The sequence below is a fragment of the Delphinus delphis genome, chromosome 10 (genome assembly GCF_949987515.2).
Source record: "Delphinus delphis chromosome 10, mDelDel1.2, whole genome shotgun sequence".
In the NCBI taxonomy this organism is placed as follows: domain Eukaryota; kingdom Metazoa; phylum Chordata; class Mammalia; order Artiodactyla; family Delphinidae; genus Delphinus; species Delphinus delphis.
Window position 1 is genome coordinate 67,276,339 of NC_082692.2, and position 15,932 is coordinate 67,292,270.

The following is a 15,932-nucleotide window of genomic DNA, read 5'->3' on the forward strand; positions in this document are numbered from 1 at the left end:
CTTTGTTCATTCAGGAAGTATTTATTAAACAATGTTTGCATTCTAGGCCATACTACATTGGCACTCTAGGTAAAAATAGAGAAGGCAGCAGTCCCTGATCTTGAAGCATTTGCATTCTAATGAAATGTCTTAAGAAGAGCAACATGGAACTGGGTTTTCTTGAATGTGGTGGGTGGGATGGACTCTGAACACTGCAGAGATTGTGGAAATGTCACTGGACATAGGGTTGGCCTTCAGAGAGAGGTGTGAATGTGTTGAGTCCTGCCTGACTTGTAGGGTCAGGTGGGTATGAAGGACAGCTCTCAACCTCTTTAGTTAAAAGACCTAAATGTCGCTTGCTTCTTTCTTTGTAAGTTTAATGTAGATCGAGCATGATGGGCCAGTGGTAGGAGTTGGGCAGCCCATCCGTCCCTGCAATTGATTCTGTGGTTCAGGGTAATTGGGAAGGAAAGCATTTCATGATGCTGTTTTTCATCTTGTTATCTAGAAATACTCATAATACATTTTCATGAAAACATCTTAATTGGTTTTTTTGAGTATGAAAATAATAGCTGTTCATTGTAAAAAAAAGAAAAAAATTTGAAACAAATTAAAAACAAAGAGAGAGGCTCTCAGGACTTCCCTGGTGGTCCAGTGGTTAAAACTCCACACTTCCACTGCAGGGGGTGTGGTTTCAATCCCTGGTCGGGGAACTAAGATCCCACATGCCCTGCGGCACAGCCAAAAAAAAGAGAGAGCCTCTCATAATCCTGTTTCTCTGCTGATTCTTGAAAATGCTCTTTCTCTTCATAGTGACAGGAGCAGCAGATACATGCAAATAGCTTAGGGAGGGAGAAACAAAAATAGAAATAAACATTTGAACTGAAACTTTTTCTAAACCAAAAACTCTATGATTTTTAAATTAAATCAAGGAAAATTGATCAGAAAGATGATCAGATTTCTAAAAAGTTTCTTGTTTTCACAGTATTCTTTGTTTAGACAGTTGTGAGAGGCCCTGCTGGTTTCAAAACTTCCTTGGTTCTGACCTCTGCTCCACTGAGACGCTTTAGGGAAACCATTGAGGAACAGGGGTGGATGTGGACTTTGCATTTTATTTCCCTCCTTCAGTCAGGCCCCATGTAATCTAAATCTGAGGTCTGTTGTCTCCACTAGATATTGTTATTCCTGGACTCAACAGCTCCACAGACGTACAGGCAAGAATTAATGCTGGTGAGAGCATCCACATCATCCGTGGGACAAAAGGTGAGAGCCTGACCAAAGGGCTTATTCCCTACCTTTGGTTGAGAGTGGTGGGCTGGCAAGCAAAACAAATACATATGGTTTGAGCTAGAGAGAAGATAGGAATCATCCTATAGGAGTGTAACACGTGGGGGAAACATGAGAAAATGACATTTCTAGGAGCTTAGCCGAGTGGGGTGGGCTCAAAGGATATCTGTCAGTGGCTTAAAAGAAAGGAGTTAGGGTCCCTGCATTCCTATATTTTGCCATCGTTTTTATGGAGACTCTTGGAGTGGGTTTGGATACACACAGTGTTTTGTATTGGTCTCAGCCTATCGATAGTATCGGCTAGGAATGCCTGGGGCACTCATCCAGTCCTGTAGTACTTGTGGCAAGCCCCAACATACATTTCCCCAGAGCCAGTGTTGTGGCTAGACCAGCCCTTGTTGTTCTTATTATGATTGCAAGATGCACCTCAGCAACAATCATCAAGGAACTTTGAAAAAACAAGGTTTACTACTCACAGGTCCTGTAGGGTACATGGCACACTCAAGGGCCACACAGGAAGGTTGTGGGGGGAGAGAGAGAGAAAGAGATTGTGGACCTGGGTCTCTGTCTTTATTAGGGTCCAAGAGTGGGGTGGCTAGGGTTTCGCAGGTTCAGTCTTTATTGGTGAATTTATTTATATTTTTGGCCACGCCGTGCAGCTCGTGGGATCTTAATTCCGCAACCAGGAATCAAACTTGTTCCCCCTGCAGTGGAAGCACAGAGTCCTAACCACTGAACCACCAGGGAAGTCCCTTTATTGGTGAATTTAAAACATAAGAATGGGAATTAGTGTGTGGGAAGGGAAGAGCGAGCTCACTCAAGGGTTAGTTACCTAGGTTACCTCAGGCTTTCTAAAAAGGAACTTTTCAAGGGAGGGAGCAGCCTGGTTCCTTACCTAGTAGTTTAGCTAGTAGCTGTGCCATACGGCTGGCAGTTTGTTTACCCAAGATGGATGTCTTTGAAATGGATGTCTGAGCAGTCAAAAGCTTAATGTCTAGCACTTACACTACACACAGGGAGGCCAGAATCAAAGGGAATGAGCTGTGGAATGGGTTATAAGCCAACCTGTTTATTGTTGTGCCGTCTTACCTACTTGCTTAGAGTGGGGTGGATGTCTCTGATTAGAAAATGTAGTGGGTGGATGAATAAGTATACCTGGGTTGCATGACAGAATTTTCCAGTGTGGCCATTTGAAAAGTCCACTGCCTCTGGCCTCCTTATGGAGTTCTCCAGATGAGATTGCTGGAGAAATCTGGGCTGGATGGTGTTAGGACACAGCTGAAGCCTATCTTTCATGTCAGCCTCTGCTGTGTGAGGCTCCCCGAGGGTCTTTGTTTAGTAAGGAGATTTTGCCCTAGCCTCTGTTGGGTTAAAGTACTTTTAGTTTCAGGGAAAAGATGCCATGAAATACATGACACCCAGAGAAGGTCATATGTAGCCCCCTTACTGGGTTCTTCCTGGCCTAGAGCAGGGGTATGCAAACTGTGGCCCACGGACCAGATCATGCCTGCTTCCTGTTACTGTACCTCTGAGCCAAGAATGGGTTTTACATTTTCAACCATTTTCAATTGGTTGAAAAAAAAAAAATCAAAAGTATAGTATTCTGTGACGTGAAAGCGATATGAAATTCACATTTCAGTGTCCATAAATAAAGACCTTTGGAGCACAGCCACACCCAGCTGTCATGTTACAGCAGCAGAGTAGTTGCAACAGAGACCTTATGGCTCACAGAGCCAAAAATATTTACTAACTGACCCTTTAAGAAAAAGTTTTTTGACCTCTGGCCAAGAGGCAGCCCTACCAAGAGATAGATCAAATGACATGCTCAAGACCAAGGAAAGGTTGACTAGTGCTGTGTGGGAATAGAATAGCCGTCTTGAATTATTCCTGCCAAGGGAGGGGTGTTATTGAGGAAATAAGGCTCCTTCCAGATCAAGAGGACCTGGGCCAGAACAGAAGGAGCCAATTTACTCTCTTTCACAGCACTCTATTTATTTCCTCCATTGCATTTAACCTTTCCTGATATTTTCTAGTATAATTGTCTATCTCCCCCTCTAGAGTTAAGCTCCGTGAGACAGGGCCCTTTTCTGTCTTGTGTACTTCAGTGTCTAGAACAGTGTCTGGTATATGGTAGTCACGCAGTCAATGTTTGTGGAATAAGTGAGTATTATTGGGTCCACAGCTCAGTCATCCCACTCCTCATTTCAGGGATATTGAGAGAGGATGTGACACCAGTTTTATAGCTGTTTCTGAGCCCACAGTGCCCAGGCCTGGAGTTTCCCAGGGTTGGCTGTATTGCATGTCTGCTCCTAACAGTCTTCCTCATGTTTCTTCTTAGGGACATACATCCGTACCAGTGATGGGCGAATCTTTGCTGTCCGGGCGACTGGCAAACCAAAGGCCCCTGAAGATGGTCAGATGGCTGCCTCAGGTATAGTGGCTTCTACTTTCCGTTGACCTACATGGCATTTTTGGGGGGGGGGGGTTGGTTTGTAATTAATTTATTTTTTGAATAGGTAATGTGTGCATGGTTCACAATTCAAAGGGTACAAGAAGGCGTAAAGTGAAAAGTAAGTTTTTCTTCCCTCATACTTCCAGTCATCCATTGCTCCTTCCTGGAGGTGCTACTCCTGTTTTGTTTGGTTTGTTTGTTTGTTTTATAGATTTATTTATTTTTATTTATTTATTTTTGGCTGCGTTGGGTCTTTGTTTCTGCTCGCGGGCTTTCTCTAGTTGCAGCAAACGGGAGCCACTCCTTGCCACGGTGCATGGGCCCCTCACTGCAGTGGCCTCTCCCGTTGCAGAGCACGGGCTCGGTGCGCAGGCCCCAGGAGTTGTGGCATGCAGGCTCAGCAGTTGTGGCCCTCGGGCTCCAGAGCACAGGCTCAGCAGTTGTGGCACACAGGCCTAGCTGCTCTGTGGCATGTGGAATCCTCCCAGAGCAGGGATCGAACCCGTGTTCCCTGCATTGGCAGGCGGATTTCCAACCACTGCGCCACCAGGGAAGTCCCTCCTGTTGTTGTTTTGTTTTGTTTTGTTTTGTTTTAAAAGATATTCTATACATACACATGGTACAGGGATATGTATGTGCGCACGTGTGTATCTGTGTATATTAAAAAAATGTATATATGTATATAACTTTTCTTTGCATTTTTAAACAAATGCTAATTTACTGTAATATACTGTTTGATCTTTTCTTCATTCACTAGTGTATCTCAGTGCTTGTTCCTTATCCTTTCTTTAAATGTTCCTCAGTGAAGGTTTGCACAAGATGCAGTTAGATGGGTGTAATACAGTGCATTACCGAGTTCCCTGTCCCTGGACATCTAGATTGTTGTGCTCCACCATTACAGTACTGGTTCACAGTCATATGGGTGTATCTATAGGAAAAATTCCTAGAAGTGGGATTGCCAGATCAAAGAGTATATGTGTGGCACATTAACAATGTTAGGAACTCTTGCAAAAGTCCCCTCTGTGGGAGTGGTTCTCACTTATCCTCCCACCATGAGGTATGAGGGTATGAGAGCTAGATTGCTCTTGTTCCCAGCTTTTATCATGGAAATTGAGAGACATGCAGACAAGTTGAAAGAACAGCACTGTGAGCACCCATGTATCCTACAGCTAGATCCAATGACTGTTATCATTTTCATAAACTTTCTTCTCTCTCCTCCTTCCTATTATTTGAACTATTTGTAAGTTGAAGACATCATGTCATTTCATCCCTAAATATTTCAGCACACATTTGCTAAGATTAAGGACATACTCCTCCTAGTCACAAAACCATTATCACACTAAAAAAAGTTAACAATCCCATAATATTCCCTACTAGTCAGGCCATTTTCAGATTTCCCAGTTGCCCCATTCACTTTCATGGCCATGGATTTTGTTTTGTTTTTAACCAGGATGGACTGCTTTTTGAACTTCATTTTCCTCTTTTCTCCCATCCTGGTCACTGACCATCTTTGCCCCCAGAAGGAGTGTGACTAAAAGAATATCTTTCAGCATTTCATATCCTTTATTTCATAGGATCCACCTTGGTGGAGTTTTACAGGAAACTGGGGTACAGAGAAGTTACATGTCTTTGCATGGATAGACTTGTTTCCTAGATCAAAGGACTTCTTTCTTTGTGATTGGGAAAAATTGACTGGGTGATGTTGTTTGCACATCAAACTATTTGAATTTGGGGGACCACAGGACAGGATTTTTTTTTTTAATGGAATCTTGTCTTACACCCGCCTTCTCTCCCTGACCATTCTGGTTCTCAGTTACCTACATTTCGTCCCCAGGTTCCCAGGGGCCTTCTCTCGAGTCTACAAGCAACGGCAGACACAGTGCCTCATCACCCAAAGCCCCCGACCCTGAGGGGCTGGCCAGGCCTGTCTCTCCAGACAGCCCGGAGATCATCAGTGAGCTCCAGCAGTATGCAGATGTGGCTGCTGCCCGGGAATCCCGTCAGAGCTCCCCAAGCTCCAATGCTGCCCTGCCTGGCCCCCCAGCTCAACTTGTGGACAGCAGTGCTGTTCCTGGGACAGCTCTTGGGACTGAACCTAGACATGGGGGTCATTGCCTCAATAGTTCCCTCTTGGTGACCGGCCAGCCCTGTGGTGACAGGCACCCAGTGTTGGACTTAAGGGGCCACAAGCGAAAGTTGGCCACACCACCTGCTGCCCAGGAGTCAGCCCGCCGGCGGTCCAGGAAGGGCCATCTGCCAGCCCCCGTGCAGCCGTATGAACACGGGTATCCAGTTTCTGGCGGGTTTGCCATGCCACCCGTCTCCTTAAACCATAACCTCACCCCACCCTTCACCTCCCAGGCTGGGGAGAATTCCCTGTTTATGGGCAGTACCCCCTCCTACTACCAGCTGTCCAATTTGCTGGCAGATGCCCGCCTGGTGTTTCCAGTGACTACTGACCCTCTGGTGCCAGCAGGCCCCGTCAGTTCCTCTTCCACGGCTACCTCAGTCACTGCCAGCAACCCCTCCTTCATGCTCAACCCCTCTGTACCAGGGATACTACCCAGCTACTCACTCCCATTCTCACAGCCACTCCTGTCCGAGCCGAGGATGTTTGCGCCTTTTCCTTCCCCTGTCTTGCCCAGCAACCTTTCACGGGGCATGTCTGTCTACCCAGGCTACATATCCCCACATGCAGGCTACCCAGCTGGCGGCCTTCTCCGGTCCCAGGTGCCTCCATTTGACTCTCATGAGGTTGCTGAAGTGGGGTTCAGCTCCAATGATGATGAGGATAAGGACGATGATGTAATAGAGGTCACTGGGAAATAGCTGGGGAGCCCCTCTGCAGCTCACTCGGGGCCCCAGCAGGTTGCCCACCAAGATGGAAGGCAGCAATCTGGGCTTTCTGAGAATAGGGCACTTGGCAGGAGGGAAAAGGAAGAGGACAAAGAAGGGTGGTTGACCATAGGTGGCAGGGCTCTGTTGCTGTTTAACAAAAGAGGCAAAAATAATCCAACAGAGCAGCAATAGTGGGAAATCAGGGACCTAAAACAGGAATGGAGAGGCAGGGCAGTCTGCCTCTCTTCCTGCCTGCCTTGCTTATGCTGTCTGCTTGCTTGCTTGCCCATCTGAGGGTAGATGCTCACATCCCATTTCTGTCTTTCGGAACATTCTCTCCCGAGAGAGCTGCCTTACTGGGTGATTTAGCTTGGCCTGGAGAGGGAAGGGGAGGGAGGGAGGGTAAGAGAAGAAGGGTAGGCAGACTGAGATTCCACGTGAAGTGGAATCCTTTTAGGGGGTGGGAAAGAAGCAGACCAGGTATGTGTGTGTGTGCCTGTGTGTGTGTTTATGTTTGTACTTACATGTATGTAACAGAGCAGGGGTGAAGGCGGGTGGGAAGGGAGGGAGGGAGGGACTAAAGGGGAAACTAAGAAATGAATTTATCTTTTGTAAAATGGAAATCAGAGTGTGGTGGTTCATGGCAACTATTAGTATGAACATCAGGGTGAGCCCAGGAGAAGAGCCATGGAAACCACAAGTTTCCTTCTACTTGGGTGAAGACAAGGCCCAGCTAACCCACGTCCCTGGTTATCAGAGCCAGACTTGTTTTAAAATTTGGGGGAAATTATTAGAGAAAATGGGCATTACCAATCTGTGTCTCTTTCCCCAGTGGCTGTCTCTGAGCAGATCTCCCTTTCTGGGGTGTGAGATTGTCTGTGTGCAGAGACTGGGAGGGAGAAGCATTGCAGTGTGTGAGTGGGAGGTCATGGAGTTGTGGCCAGAAAAAACATTCTTCACAAGGTTGGAACTGAGCCCCCAGCTGCCTGTTCTGGTGGCCTTTCCTTTTCCTTCTCCATTAGAGAGCTCCATGTTAATTTATTTCTTAAGGGCAATTATTTATTATTTGGACTTTTCATGTGTCTTGGTTCTTTTTTAGGGGGGTGGGAGGGGAGGTTAGGGTAAGGAGGGTAGGAGATGGGAAGGGAAATTTTAAGATATCTCAGACCCCATAGCTGCTGGTGAATAAATCCTGGGTAGATGGTGAATTGACCAAGGAAAGAAAGTTAGGCTTGACCAAGGTTTACACTAAACAACTATGTTTTCAGGAAATGGCCCCTCAGGAAGATCAGGGAATCCTGTGACGGATAGTTAGTGATGGTGAGACTCATTCCACAGTGCTTGAAATTTAGGATCATGGAGTTTGCAATTGGGAAGTAAGTGACCCCAAATTTGGAGCTGTGTCCTCCTGGGATGACCTTAGGGACAGGCTCTCTATGCTGACTAGTGAAGCTGTGTATAGGTGGCTGCTGGGTTGAGGGAACAGACTGTTGATTTCCTATTGGGAAATGTCTTGGCTTCCTCAACCTATCGGATGATCATTGTGGGCCTGGTGTCTGCTACCTCCATCCTCTTTGAAGGAACATGGAGGAGCCCTTCCTCTGTAGGAGACTTAAATCGTCTTAAAAGAATACATCAGTCATTCTGGGTCTCCGCCAGGGGCGAGGGGGCATCTAGGCGTTAAGCATAAACACTGGTTGTCTTCATATTGCCTTTTTCCCCCCTGCTGCTAAGACCTTGCTGGGCAGTTCTTTATGATGAACAAACCCTGTCTGGCTTTAGAGCTTTACCACCTACCCATGGGTCCCTCCTCACTGGGCAGCTGCTGCACCTGCCTCTGCCAAGCCCTGGAGGCAACTTAGCCAGCTCACACCTAGTAGTATCTGCTTGCTTCTGCAACTCTTCTGACCAGCCTGTTTCCATTGTTGGGGAGTCTTAGCACACTCTGGCATATTATCCCCAGAGAAGAGACAAGGAGATGGCTGATGGATGGGGGTGTGTGTGTGTGTGTGTGTGTGCACTGTTCAGTTACACCAAAAGTGGAACTTAGGGAGCTTGCTTTCTGTATTTTCATAAGCACCCTGTCAGACATTTAACTCTCCTACTTATAGAAGCCTTAGACCTACAATTTAGCTATGCAAATTATTTTAATAATTTAAAAACAGCAGTTCCAACCAGTGCTTTCTCTTTCAGATGCATCCCAAGAATGAATGATGAAGGGACTCAGTTAGAGTGGGCTCTCAGGTTGAGGCTGGTTAATGGGAGTAAGCTAGCCTGGATCTCTGATTTGCAGAGCACACTCACAACCTGGCTTACAACTCTAAGGCTCCGGAGCACTGGGATCCCAGAAATTGTGTGTGTGTGTGTGTGTGTGTGTGTGTGTGTGTGTGTGTGTGGAAGGAGGGATATTTCTATGTTCACCTCTAGGAAATCACAGCAGCAAGCTCTGAGAATCCAGAAACTATCCCAGCAAGGAACCAAAACCAGTCACTGGAGGGATGGGCTTTTGAAGGTACCGGGAAGTAATGGGTGTTCTGAGTGGCAGCATGTGCCTGCTCTCTACCCAGTGGTTCCATGGGCTGGGTCTTGCTTCAACTCAGGAGAGGCCATAGTTTTGGGAGGCTGACCTGGCTAGACAAGATTTTCTTTGATATGTGCAGCTTATATTGTGTAAGGGGGTAGGGCTGGGATCATGGGAAATTAAGAGTGCTACTGGTTCCATGGTTTGTTTCGTTGTTGTTTTTTTTTATTGAACCTGAAAATACTTTGACTTTTCTGTCGTCTCTTTCTGTGTGCTGGTAGGCAAGCATGCATGCACACCAAACATAAGCATATGTGTGAGGGTAGCAGGAAATGTCTCAGAGCCCAAGAACCATGTTTTACAGTTCCTTTGATCAGAAACACTTGGTGTTGATGTCCACGCACCGTCCAGGCCTGAGTAAGGGAAGGATGGTGATAAGGGGGAGGGCAGAAGATCAGGTCTAGGTATCTTGCCTCGCTACTGTCTTCCATAGAATGTTTTCAAGGGCCTTTCAAGCCCCATCTGTCTGGTTTAGCCTAAATCCTCAGCCTAGGGAATATAGTACAATTTAATAATTCAGGATTACCATTTGTAATAATGCTTTATTCCCTTTTCTCAGTACCTTTGTAGATAAAAATTCAACAGAGACAGATTAGCCAGTTAATTGAGAAAGTAAATGAACCATGTTGGATCCAGATATTTTTCTTCAGATTAGATATCTGCAAAGTTTTCACCCCCTTGAGTTATGCTTCTTAAGCATCTTTTGACTTAAGGATGTCTCTGGTCCTTGGAACTCTATTCCCTAGGAATTAGTGTGTGGAATCACTATATACTTGTGATTCACAACTAAATATGAAAATTTCCCACTCCAGGACATGAAGCAAATCGTTGGGGTAATATTTTGCTGATAGGTTGAAACATTCAACCAAACTTTAGCCATCTGGGTAGGACTGTCACTCCCAAAGCACTCAGCAGAGCAAGGCTCTCTGCTTGTCTGTTCATGCCTGGCATTGCTCTGGAACTGAGTCCTCATCCCATGGGGAAGGTCTTCTGGGGCTTTACATTCCTTGTTCCTAGTGTTCCTGGCCATGACCCCCTTGTGCTTCTCAGTTCCCTGTGATTCCACAGAAGACCAGTCTCTCCTTTCTGAGCCATGGCCTCCTATGCACCCAACTCAGTGACTCTTCCCCCATCAAAACTCCTGAGAGAAGAGCTCCTTCCCCCATTAGTTCCCCAAGAGACTTTCTGGCCCTCTGCTGACTGTTCCCAAGAAATCCACACCTCAAGGTCTGCCTGAGAAGGTTATGCTCTCCATCAGTCACCTTCAGACTCTATTTCCCTCCTACTGACTCTTCTCTGCTGTCCTGTGTATTCCACTGTGACCCCTTAATGTCTGTTCTGTGCCACTGGCTTGGCCCTAGGCCTTTTATGAATACCCAAGTCTTACGATGAACTTCCTGAGCAGGCAGTGTCCAACTTCTTTGCTCTTCAGGGACCTTAGTCTGCTCCTTTCCTCTCTCAGAGGTCTATTTGATATAGTAATCTAGTGCATTGGAGAGAGGTAGCTAGACAGGCTGCAGAGTCTGTAAGGCTGGGGGCTGGGAGTGATTTGGGTACTCTCTGTTACCACTACTGGGATAATAATCAGAAAAGAGGGGACCTCATACTGTGACCTGACCCAGGGCCCTCCCCTGGAAGAGAGCTCAGCCCAGGTTTGTGTGTGTGTGTGTGTGTGTGTGAGAGAGGGTGTATGTGTGCACACGCATGCCCTTGTGCACGTGGGTGTAAATTGTTATCTGGTTGTGTTACTCAGGGTGGGCTGGGGACTCACCAGAAGAATCCCCTCAGCCCGCCCAAGACTGTTTTTTTCCTGTACCCTCTCCAGAGGGGTCGGGGAAGGGGGTCCAGGTGGGTTGAGGGGGTCACAATGGATAACCACTAAGGCCACACTGCTGCCAGGAGGAGTGGGGTGGGGGAGAGATGAGGTGGCCCCAGGGACCTGGCACCTGGCTTTGGTTTTCCATCTTCTTTCTTCAGGACACCCCCTGAGGCCTGGGACCTGCGCCTGGCTTTGAGGAACATCTGTAGCTGGGTGTTCCAGCTGCTGGTGTGATCATGGGCTTCCCTCCTCTCTCAGCAGGGCAGGTGCTCCTGCCCCAGAGACTGGGCAACTGGCTGTTTCTATGACGTATTTATTTTTACTTGTGTTTCATGTCACTTTTTTAAAAAAGCAAACAGAACAATTGTAAGTCAGTATAACTGCCTATCAGTTTATTTCTCTTTTTGTAAAATAAAATTTAAACTGAAGAAGGCAGTGTTGTTTGATCAGGGAATTGTCTGAACAGCTGTTTGGCTGGGTGGTGGTGAAAGGGATATAACTTAGAGCATATTGGATGCTGAGATGGCACCTGTGAAGGTGGGGGGTGGGAACAGAGGGCAGACTGCTGGCAGGCTCTTTTTATGCAGTGGGGTTCATTAGGCATTTTCTGCCTTTGCTCACCTGAAGAGGACCGCATTTCCTGGCTCTAGAGGAAACAGCGAAGCTGACTCAGGGTGGCTTGAGGCTAGCTGGTCCCTCAGTCATGGCAAGTCCTGCAGGGGCAGCCCTAACTAGGCTGTGAGTGGCCAGGGATTGGGCACAGCATCAGTGCCTTCAGAGGGGGGGAGATGGCTGGTGGCAGGGTTTGCAGAGCATCTTACATTGCATGTGTGTTCTCCATTTGTCATCTGAATTAGAGGATCTAACCACTGCCTCAGAGAACTAACAAGGGCTTTGGAGCATGAAGAGGTAGGGAAGGAGGGGATGGTCTATGCTTTAGTTTCCCAAGTTTGGGGAAACATTCTCTGGAATTTACTAAGGGAGAGTTAAAGTGCTTCTGTAGGAATTCTTTGGACAGAGGAAGGCAGGAGGAGACAAAGGCCAAGTCTGGGCTCATGAGAGGAGAATATGTGCTATTGGGAGATAGGACTGGGAGTGGGGCATGGGTGAGGCAGACGGCTAGGTGATCAGCTCTGCTCAGACTTGCTGCAAGGGGTAGTGGAAAGTGCCTGGGCTACTGCCTCCTGGTGGCTAGTGGAGGCCTTGCAGGGATCCGGTGGAGATCAGGGCTTGCTTTGTTGGGAACAGCCTGCAATGAAGCCTGGGAAGCTGATGGCCTGCAGCCCCAGTCACAGGCCAACTCTACTTTCACCACAGAGGTGCTGAAGCTCCTAAGGCACACCCTGAACTCTGACGTGGGGCTCTGGAGTTCCCCAACCAAGCTAAAGGAAGTGAGCAGACAGGACAAGTTATGAAAGGGCAGCTCCAGACAACAGTTTCGTGGGAGAAGCTCATAGCTTCTGAGAAGCAGAACTGACCATACAGAGGCTGTCTGTCTCTGAGGGTACTGGCCCTTCCTCGTCTCACAGGAAATGCTTCCAAGTGTATAGTCCTCTTGCCTGGGGCACCCAAAGGGTTTGATCACGTGCCTGATGTTCATCAGCAAAACAACTGCCACGACCCTGCTAGCCCAGCCCTGAGTGCCTCTGAGGAGTCAGCTACCCATTCCGCTAGTTGGCCCAGAGCCCTGTGGGTGCGGTTCAATCTTCCCTGCCTGTGGGCAGAACAAATGTGAAGCAGAAGGAAAGGAAACCAGCTATAAGTGCCTGTGTGTGTCCAGTCTGCCCTTTGCTAGTACAGTAATGGGATCCACAAAAAGATGATTCACCTCCCAAACATCAATCCTCTATGTGAGGAGCACCAAAGTAGCACTTGGCCCCGCCTGTCTTGTAGCCAATCTTAACGAGCATAGTTGTCACCTCCCCCAGCCCCTCCACTGCAAGACTGGGCCTCTCAAGAGGGCGAGGTTTTATCTTTGGGGCCCGAGAAGAGTGCTTTGCTGTTTCTAGATCCTCAGAAATACGAGCTGAAGATTGAACCTGTCTTCAACGAACTTACAGTTGACTTGGGGGGTTATCTAGAATACTTAAGCTAGAAGGGCAGACCTGCCTCCCCCAGCTGCGTCTAGGGCACTGAGGGAGGAGCCTGGAAGGGGGGCGTTTCCCCGGTGAGCTCCAGGAGGGCGGGGCCTTGGTTTTGTTCACTTGGTATCCGCAGCCCCTAGAACTGTACTAGCAGGGAGCGGTACTCAATAAATGTTGGATGGATGAATGATCACCCCTGTGCTCCGTTTGAGGGGGGGGGGGGAATGGGGAGGTAAGGGTGGAGTGTTGGAGGTAGGAAGCTGATATTTGTGCTGTCCGGAGATTGGATCCCGCTTCTTCCCTGAGCCTCAGCTGTAAAACGGGAGCAAGTGGCCATGCCTTGCCCGGTTCCCAGGTCTGTCGCGAAGCCTCAGTGAGAGAAAGTAGCAGTAACTAGGGTGGTACAAATGCCAGGCTTTTACTGCCGTGCTGCACTTCCCAAGCCTCTTCAAACGATCCTCTCCGGTGCCGCCTTCCGGGACCCCACACTGCCTCTCTACTTCCCCTCATGCCTGGGGTGCTCTCGACAACCCAGAAGTTAAGAGGTTGTTCCTAAATCACCATCTGCAACCCAGTAGTTTGTGGGAGGCACGAAGGTACGGGGCGGGCTCGGCCCCTGACAGGCTCGGCCCCTAACAGGCTCACGTTTGTTGCCCTGGATACGGGGCGGGGCAGGCCTCTGCCCATCGGGTCCCGCGCGCACGCGCCCACGGCCACGGCCACGTCCTGCCGCGAGAGGGGGCGGAGCGAGCGTGTGCGGCGGGCGCGCGCAGGCTCCGCCGCTGAGCCCCGAGCCGCGTGCGCTGATCGGCGTCCCGCGGCGGGCGGCAGCTGAGGTGAGGGCCGGGCCGGGGGAGGTGTTCACGCTGGGGCGGCTCCACGCGCGCCGAGCTCCTGGGACCTCCGTCCGCCCGGGCGCAACCTCAGGGCCTCCCGCGTCCCCACCGTCACCCCCCCCGCGGCCCAGCCGCTCTTTGCATCTCGTCTCGGCCACAGCTCGCCCCGGCCGGTCCAAGGGCCCGAACGCGACCTTGGACCAGCCTACTATCCCGGATCACCCTCTGCCTCGGTCACGGGTGCAGGGCACGCCCGGAGGCAAGGGAGCCAGGGAGGGCGAGGGGGTGGGGAGCACGAAGACTGAGGCTAGAACCGTACTTTAACTCCGCCCTCGTCTCCTGAGGCCGCGCCTCGAAGCGTTGGCTGCAAACTTTTAACTTCCTTTAAGTTGCAGAGGTGCCTGGGACCCCGTGAGGTCGTGGCTGAAAAGAAAAGGGCTGGGTAAATAGGCGAGGAGAGGGTGAGCAGGGGCTGGAAGCCGAGAGTGGAGGTAGCGTCCCGTCCTTCCCGCGCAGGCCCCTCAGACTCCACGTCTTCCCGCGCCCCCCGAGTGCCAAAGTTTTGCTTGCAGCGGGCGCTTTAAGGGCGAGGCCAGCCGCCGCGGCGCACGTGAGCAGCCTCGGGAAGCCAGCGCGGGGCAGCCCGCCCAGACGCTCCGCCTGGGCCTCTAACCTGAGGAGAAACCGAGGCCCGAGAGGGGTCACAACCTGCCCGGGGTCAGCGGCAGGGGTTGTGTCACGGCCAGGTGTGGTGGCTGGAGCCCTCCAGGAAGAGGGCTCTCCAAGAACAGGGATATGTGAGCAGGAGTCTAGTGAAGAGCTGACATTTTTGAGGCGGAATTTGGCTTCTGATTTCCCTAAGGGGTCTGAGGGCATGGTGGAGGGTGCAACCTTGTGGCGGGGAGAGAGTTCTTGTAGAGGCCCCTGTGGACTTTCCCTGAAAAGAGATCAGTCAGGGCAGGGTGCCCGGCTCAGTGGTTATTTTCTTTCTGCCCCCAGCCCTGGAGCACTTGGAGCGTTTGGTCCCTGCCGTGCTGGATGCCATGAGTTGCTAAAATTGAGTCTGGCTTTAGAGGTGAGCTTCCCCAGCCCTTCTCCTTCCCTTTATCTTGAGAAAAGGGGAAATTTCCATTGCCCCTGCCTCCCTTCCTGGGCTGACCAAAGCTCTGCGGCCCCCCAGGTACCTTTCCACCCCATTCCTTTTGGGCAGTTTAGAGGTGAGAGAGAAATGTGGGAACTAAGCTCCTTTCAGGAGACAGGGAGTGTGCAGCTGAGAGGATGGGGTAGGGTCACAGTGAGGGGCTGATCACTCCCCAAGATGAGTGGGAGCCTTAGATGCTTGAGAGCTTCCAGCTGTAGAGCCTTGGGTTCAGAGATGTCCAAACGTGGATTAAATGCTTGGGGCTTTTCCTGGAAGTCTTGTTCCCAGGGAGGAGGAGAGAAAGTGGAAGTGGGGGCCTAGAATCAGACTACCTGGATTCCCATTGCCTGCATTTTTGTCCAGGTGGCTCTATTTAGTACCTTTGTGACCTTGGGCAAGGCTCTTAATCTCTAACCACTTGTTTTCTGATCCATATCCACTTGGTTTTGAGGATTAATGAAGTATCTGTGTTTCCAGAACGTTTTAGACAGTGCCTAGCATATAGTAAAGTACTAAGTGGAAGATTCCATCATCATTATCATCAAAGAAAACAGGAGTGAAACTAGCTGGGGGCCAGGAACAGGGGTCAATGAGAAGACCAGTGTGAGGACACCTCAAGGTCATGATGCCAAAGGGTTTAGAAGTTTACCTTTGCGTTTTTTTGATGAGACAAACAACGGTGTGCACATTGACTCCAAAGACAGTTTTTCAGCAAAAAATTTTGATACCCAGAACCCCACAGGGAAACAAATTATTCCATACAGCTGTTTTCCATAGGTCAACATGTTGATTTTCAGCTCCTAAAGCTTTTAAAATTTTAAGTACTTGGGGTGAGAATGTTCTTCAATGGGTCAGATGCTTCCATTCCTCTTTAAATAGTCTTCTCTGTGGTGCGATTTTTTTTCCCCCCCCCCT

At 49.3% G+C, this 15,932-nt stretch overlaps 2 protein-coding genes across 10 annotated transcripts in view; both read left to right on the forward strand.

The window, feature by feature from the left end:
• The window catches only part of RAD54L2 (RAD54 like 2), an 87,481-nt gene extending 80,546 nt beyond the window's left edge, over nucleotides 1-6,935 (forward strand). For all 4 annotated transcript variants that reach the window (XM_060022596.1, XM_060022597.1, XM_060022595.1 and 1 more), the window contains 3 exons: nucleotides 1,153-1,242; nucleotides 3,605-3,697; nucleotides 5,553-6,935. In XM_060022596.1, the coding sequence (XP_059878579.1) occupies nucleotides 1,153-1,242; nucleotides 3,605-3,697; nucleotides 5,553-6,547 (1,178 nt within the window). In that variant the 3' untranslated portion in view covers nucleotides 6,548-6,935. The remainder of the gene's footprint in view (nucleotides 1-1,152; nucleotides 1,243-3,604; nucleotides 3,698-5,552) is intronic.
• A 6,819-nt stretch (nucleotides 6,936-13,754) lies between these two features.
• Nucleotides 13,755-15,932, forward strand: part of TEX264 (testis expressed 264, ER-phagy receptor) — a 31,102-nt gene continuing 28,924 nt past the window's right edge. For 3 of the 6 annotated variants that reach the window (XM_060022602.1, XM_060022599.1, XM_060022603.1), the window contains exons 1-2: nucleotides 13,755-13,876; nucleotides 14,876-14,951. The gene's annotated coding sequence lies outside the window, so the exon portion shown is untranslated. The other 3 variants (XM_060022601.1, XM_069541160.1, XM_060022600.1) reach the window with 3 other exon arrangements.